The 6,953-nt window shown below is 34.4% G+C and overlaps 1 protein-coding gene across 1 annotated transcript; it reads right to left on the reverse strand.

The window, feature by feature from the left end:
* Window positions 1-428: 428 nt before the first annotated feature.
* Window positions 429-3,470, reverse strand: LOC110452278. Its single transcript, XM_021500692.1, has 2 exons — window positions 3,209-3,470; window positions 429-1,193 (listed from the first exon to the last, which is right to left on the reverse strand). Exons 1-2 carry the CDS (start codon window positions 3,390-3,392, stop codon window positions 925-927), a joined length of 453 nt encoding a protein of 150 aa, XP_021356367.1. The 5' UTR covers window positions 3,393-3,470; the 3' UTR covers window positions 429-924.
* Window positions 3,471-6,953: the final 3,483 nt, after the last annotated feature.

Here is a 6,953-nt window from a genome sequence, read left to right on the forward strand (position 1 = left end):
ACGTTGGCAGAGATTTAAGGGAGTGCAAGGACCGTAACTCTGCGTGGAGATTGGGAACATTTCAGACGCCATGTAAAAATAATTCCATACGTCTGTAGTTTATTTCGGTGCTGTCTGTCTGGACAATTGCTGTTCATCAGAAGTCACAATAACATGTTCGGATGATTGTCACTATCGGCCACGGCCGATTATATTTGAGATTGCGTTAGGAAAATGGCACGAGGGAAGTTGAGTAGTTGTTATTTAAATATATTGAAAAATTAAAAAAAATCCATACAAAAATCAATTCCAGGTGCGTATATTAAAAGGTTTGGTCACGGAAATATAAGTATGATTAGTTGAATTTGTGATCGCCGAGACGAAATTGAAATAAAAATCGAACTTCCTTTTCAAATTGAATGTATTATAAACTAACAACGCATGCAACTAAGAAAACATAACTTTAATGTTATAACAATTATGACACTGCAATAAATAAATAAATATGAAGTCTAATGTATGTGGAAGTAGCTAGATTTAACTGGGATTAGTTGTATTATTTCATGCTTTCATGTTCCTAAGACACTGGAGTTATTAACTTGAGTATCAGTTCTCTTTTTGTCATCTACTTTAAAAAAAACATGTTCTGATAGGGTCAAGACATGTTTCACATTTTTCTCAAAAATGTGTTTCTAACACGTTCAGATCACCTTCCCATATCTTCTTTATTATACACTCAACAAAGTTTTCTTTTCATATCGTTACTCACTCCGTGACACACATACAATCGTCTTCACGTTAAGACACTCCTGGAATAACCTGTGTTTTTGTTCAGTTTTATATTATATTTTGCAAAGTTTGTTTCTTATGAAAGCGATTCCCAGTGCAAGACGTATCACAGATATAACAAAACATTCGATTCATGTTCAATACTTGTGTTCCCTTCTAATATCGATTATTGATTTGCATCCTTCGCATCCGGGCATTATTCTGCCTGACCATTCTTCTGCGCATTCCACTTATGTAATTGCGCGTATTCCTATATGTTCCTCCGAACGTTCTGTGAATGACTGATTGGCTAGGTCTATGGCAGTATCGCGTTCGACATTTCTGTCTCTTGGCTACATCCTTAAGTAAAGAACAAGCTGAGCACAACATGTCACCAATAAGATCTGGGATGGACTGTCCTGTATTAGGGGAGCCACTGATAGCTTCTGTAAGTAAACATAGATAAATAAATAAATATACAATATTTGATATAACGCCCTATTTAGCTAGAATAAGCGACTCTAAAGCGCTTTATAAACAGTACATAGATATACAATTCATACAATCAATACAATTAGCATACTCATTAATCAATATTGAAGAATTCGCACGAGCTGCCTTATCAGGCGCTAACTATTAGTCCTATGCCATCTGGCTAATATCTCCCTATGTGTGTATGCCTTCGTGTGTGCTGGAGATGTGTTTTGTTCTGTTTGTAGTGGGACCGTGCTTCCAATGGTATAATTTATAATGCCACCTCACTTAAATGCTACAAAACAGACCAATCCGCCCATAATGTAAAACAATCCCCCTCCTCTTTGAAACATGGTTAACACATTTGATGCAATTATCACATTTATTTGCCCTACTGGCTTTTTACCAAATCTTGTTTCTCGAGAATGAATACTTTGAAGGTTCTTTTAAGCGCTCAAACTGATAGAATAATATGTTCATCTTCCACGAGCATTGAATTGCAAAAAGAGTAAGAATAAACAGTTTAAAATAGTGAATATCACGAAGTCATGGATCATTTACCTTTGAAATATTGACACACGCTGACGTGCTGTGGTGATTAGTGCAAGCATGTGATGTGGTGCGTTTTAAATAAAGCTTCACGGATGTGACCATTGTGTGATGCGGTCTGCTGCGTTATCAAGCTGCTACGGTGTTGAAACATGCAGGTTGATTTCAAAGCTTGTTTATGTGAATACATGATATGTATCATTGACAGAAGTTTCATTATGAAAACATGAACTATAGATTGTTTTTAGTAATGTTACAACGTATGCTTATATTATATACAGGTTAATACGACATGTAAGGGTACATAAAGTACAAAAATAAAAATCTTTTAGATTTGTATATTGTACATTTTATCATATCTATGTTTCCTTTGGAATCATCTAAGTTTTCGATGTTTTCTACTTTGCAGCCGTATTAATATATCATCATTATTGTTTGAAAGGAGAAGAAAATTCAAGTTTGATTACTTGTGTGTAATCCCTTTTGAATTTTTGCAAATATAATCTGTTTAAATCAAGCACGTACGACAATGGTAATGGACAGTTAACGTGACGACAGTGGAGGAGGTATGTATAATATTTTCTTTCTAAATAAAGCATGTCTATTTCGAGACAAACCTTGCATTGCTTGACCATCATGTTTTATATTCCAAGTAGCAGTCAAAGCAAAAATGGCATTTCACTGTTTCTTCCGAGCTACATGGTTTAGTGCCGCCAGGATCTGGTGACATCAACGGATAAAAGGAAATTCGTCCGATTTATCTCGCAGATAAATGAAAATTCAAGTCGATCAAGGCTCTTCTTAAGTTCTTCATTGTATAACATTAAGGTTATTATGAAAAGATTCTTGTAACACAACCAATAAGTGTTTTTATGTGACGTTTCGATTACTTGTACAGTATGCACTCTGTCACCTTCATTAGACAAATGACCATTGAAGCGTATGTCCACAAATCGATGTCAATTCCACTACGCTGTAAGCGTATGCACAATAGTTGTTATATATGTGAAATGACTCGATTCAGCTACGCTTTGTTTGATACTTGGTCATAGATGTGCTAGAGTCTATGAACCCCCTCGTCTCTATTTAGCTTACCGCATAGTCAAATCCACACCGATTTGTGGACAACTCATACACATTTTACACCTTTGAGTACATACGCTTCACTGGTAATTTGTCTGATGAAAATGACAGAGTACATACCGTACTAGTCATCGAAACGTCACATAGAAAAACTTATTGGTTGTGTTACAAGAATCATTTCTTTTCATAATCCATACTTACCAACCCGAAGAAAATGTTAGTGTTTGTTTGGCTACCTATAACTAACTTAGTTTCGAACAACATGGTACAAATCCCAAGTTGACAACTATATAAATCAAGCAATTTAAGACAAATATACCAAGATTTAGAATGGTGCTGTGCTGAATATACTCACTTAGTTTTGCAATGTCGGTTGAAACACCAATCATGTCACGCCGGAGGACTTCTAAATCTTCTAAATTCAAACTAATACTTCTCTGACCATTATCTACTCGTGTAATTTCTTCCTCAATCCATTGTCCTTCCGTCAAGTGTGATATCAGCCATATATATCCAATTAAACTGACCAGGACTAACATGTTTTACACTAGTAGTAATAAGTGTTACCAAGTCGAAAGGATAACACAAGTAAAATAAACTGACTGTGGCAATACCTGTTGCATGTGTCATTGTCAACACTAGGCATGCGCGTTCAGGTGTTTTTTTCATTGAGGATTTGAACCTGATGATCAATATACTTTTTGTGACAGGGCAACTCCGGTGTGGTTACCCTCTTGTTGACGGAAATATACTTTTGTCCAATTGTAAAAGGTTTAAAGTGATTTATACGATATTACTCATAGTACATCATTTAGCAACAGTGAATCACAATTTACAACGAAGCAAAGAGATTTGTGAGAAGGCTTGAAGTCTTACATCAAGCCGCTTCTCTAGACATAAGCTAATATGGTCACAACATGTATTTCATCATGCGTATGTGTATATTATTAAGAAACAAAGACGGATATGATCACAAAAACATTATCGACTTTAGTATAATATGTATAATATATGTATCATCTTACAATGAGTAACAATTTAATGTGTTGCTTAGAGTATGAAACTACATCTCATCATATACTGTGTTCTCTCGTCTGTAAAACATGGAATGTTACATAATAAAAGCAAAAATAACAACAAATAATAGCACTTGGCAGTGTTAGTATGTGTAACGTTTGTAACGTATTGTCAATATTTACAAGCAAATACATGGTATTAGAAATGACTAGAGAGTATTAACTTTAATTAAAGAAAACAACCTACTTCATACTTTATACCTTTCAGCCCTAGGTAACTTTAGTAGATTATATCATACATTTATCTGGGTGATACAGTGATGAAAGGGTTAAACAAAAAGGTGTTACGATTTCTATTCATGTGTAAAATTATTATATAAATCAGGAAACTCTATATTTTATGTGTCACGTTTAAGTTAGCAGTGTGGGAGTTTAATGTACGTCACACTACGTCAACCAATATATCTTCTAGGCGGGCCATGATATTCACAGACTTAAAGGTATAATTAACTTTCATTCCAACGCAAGATTTTTGGGGAAATGATAATGTCTTAATTTGACATACATTTCTGTGATCGAATTTATGAGAATATCATTTGATATATAGAATAAAAAGTTGTTTCAATAGCATGTACCAGTTTGTAATCAATAGTAATGAATATTAATCAATATGTAATGAGTATTTATCATAAAGCTAACTTTACTGATAAATGAAGCTACATCATAGGTAAACCATCATGACCTCTACTTATAGTCCGTTTCACAAAAACATCACGTGAATCCACGACGTACTTTTTGCATTGTTCTATTATATTTGCTGCATCTTGTTTTATCTATATCCATTCCTATCAAATACATTATTTTAAATATTATGCCAAAGGTATTCTAGCTCTGAACGTTTTGCCCAAGAAGCCATCGCATAACCTACATGGTGTGTTCTCCTTTCTCCCACTTTTAAAAAACCCATAGAGGCAGTAATGTTGTGATAGCAGTTATAGTCTGTTTCATATATATTTTACCTGGTTTTTACCTGTGTTCTCCCACATTACCTGTATCATAGATACAGTACTGTCATTTACATGTAGCTTTGATATAGTCTATTTTCATAATTTTTAGCTATTTTTTTCATATTATATACCATTTTCATCTATACAAAACAATAACGTGAAATCCACAAATATTTTATATACTTAATAGTATATATAAAGATGATAATGCTTTGATTAATTAAAATTTTAATTGAAATTGATTTAATTTAGGGTGAAAACAAATTCATATTGGAGCATTATTTTCAGAAAATCTTTTTTTACCAATAAATGCGTCTTCAGTGTAATTATTTATAACTTAGTATCACTCATTAGATTATTTTCCCCTAAAACATAATCATTAGTTATGTTTCTATTTGATAACCCCATATGGCCTGGGTCCACTGATATTTCTAGTTGATGATAATGAATCTTAACACCTGATGGCTTGGGTCCATCAACTGACCACTTTACTGGTGAGCATGTACCATCCCCAACTGTCCATCTACCCTTAGTACCCTAAACACCATCCGTACTGGAAACGGCCGCCATCCCCAAAACCACCCACATGACCATGCTAAGATCGTCGCCCGGGAGATGATGGAGACCATTCGTACAAGCTGCGTGAAGGAAGTGAAACCAATTCCCAGAATCTACGATGAGGAGGTAACCAAACTTCGATCCGATGATTGGAACGACGACGCAGAGAACACAGTCAGACATCTACCCACCTTCCAGTCCACTAAGAAGTCACTGTATAACGCTCGACGTACTCGGACTCCTCAGCTACCCAGGACCATTCAGGACATCAACCTAGAGGGAAAGTGGACCCAGATGTACCACAGGACACCACGCCATATACAAATTACGTCGTGACACAGTGGATTGACCGAGATCAACAACTCTGGAACTACTTTGAGACCGAGGGACCCAGAACTACCAACCACATAGAGGGATGGCACAGAAAACTGAAGAAGAAAGTGGAACACGCCCACCCCAACATCTACAGCATCATCCGCATCTTCAAGGAAATTCCAGCACGCAGCAGGGGGACAACTCAGACCAAGAGCAAAACGCTACTGTAACATCGACAGCCGCCTTAACCAACGAAAGGAACGCTTGGGGAATGGTACACAAGATGTAATCCAGTACGCCGACACAGCATCCCATCTTTTGCATTTACATTGTGATAAATGTGTTTGTTATAGAATTTTTATTTGGCGATTTGTTAGGATTTCTTAAAATTATGGAATTTTCATTATCTATGCTTTTTATTGACTTTCCAATATTTCATCTTAAGTAAGTTAGTGCTATTATAATAGTTTTCTATCATGTATCTTTGTGCATTTTATGGATATGGTTGTTTTGATCAACTACGTGTAGTGCTAAGTATTCCATGTGTAGATGTAATTAATTTGTTTTATTTATTTTCATTCCCAGTTTTGCATCTGTTTTTGCATATACATGATCACTTCTTTACTGATTATATTTGTCATAAATTGCTTGCTAAATTGAGTTCTATTTTATGAAATATATATATATAACATACTTAGTATGTATAGTAAAAATGTATAAAATTGATTAAAAATGAAATTAATAAAAGCAGGTTTTCAGTTAATGTATTTTGATGTGTTTTTATTAAGTAATAACTGGAATATTGTTAATTATTTATAATTCCAGAAAATCAGGAAATATATTTGTTAAATATTCCTATAACTAACACAGTATTTCCTATTGGTGAACAGGTAAGTACAGGTAAATAATCTACCTGTGCTATACCAGAACAGACTGTAATGACACATCTATTGTTTTCCAGTGTTTATATAATTCCTTTGATCAGAAAAAAGTGGGAGAAAGGAGAACAAATCATCTACATATGTGATGGCATTGAAAATGATAATTTCTATACTATTCACTATATTATTTTTATTCCACACATAAAAAAAAATAACAAAAAAGGTACGTGGACATTCAAGACATACTGAGATATAATTCAGACATCTATTCAACCTATATATCATGTATAACATATATTTAATTATGATGATACTGCTGTAAA

This window comes from Mizuhopecten yessoensis, unplaced genomic scaffold, assembly GCF_002113885.1.
Source record: "Mizuhopecten yessoensis strain PY_sf001 unplaced genomic scaffold, ASM211388v2 scaffold739, whole genome shotgun sequence".
Lineage (NCBI taxonomy): Eukaryota > Metazoa > Mollusca > Bivalvia > Pectinida > Pectinidae > Mizuhopecten > Mizuhopecten yessoensis.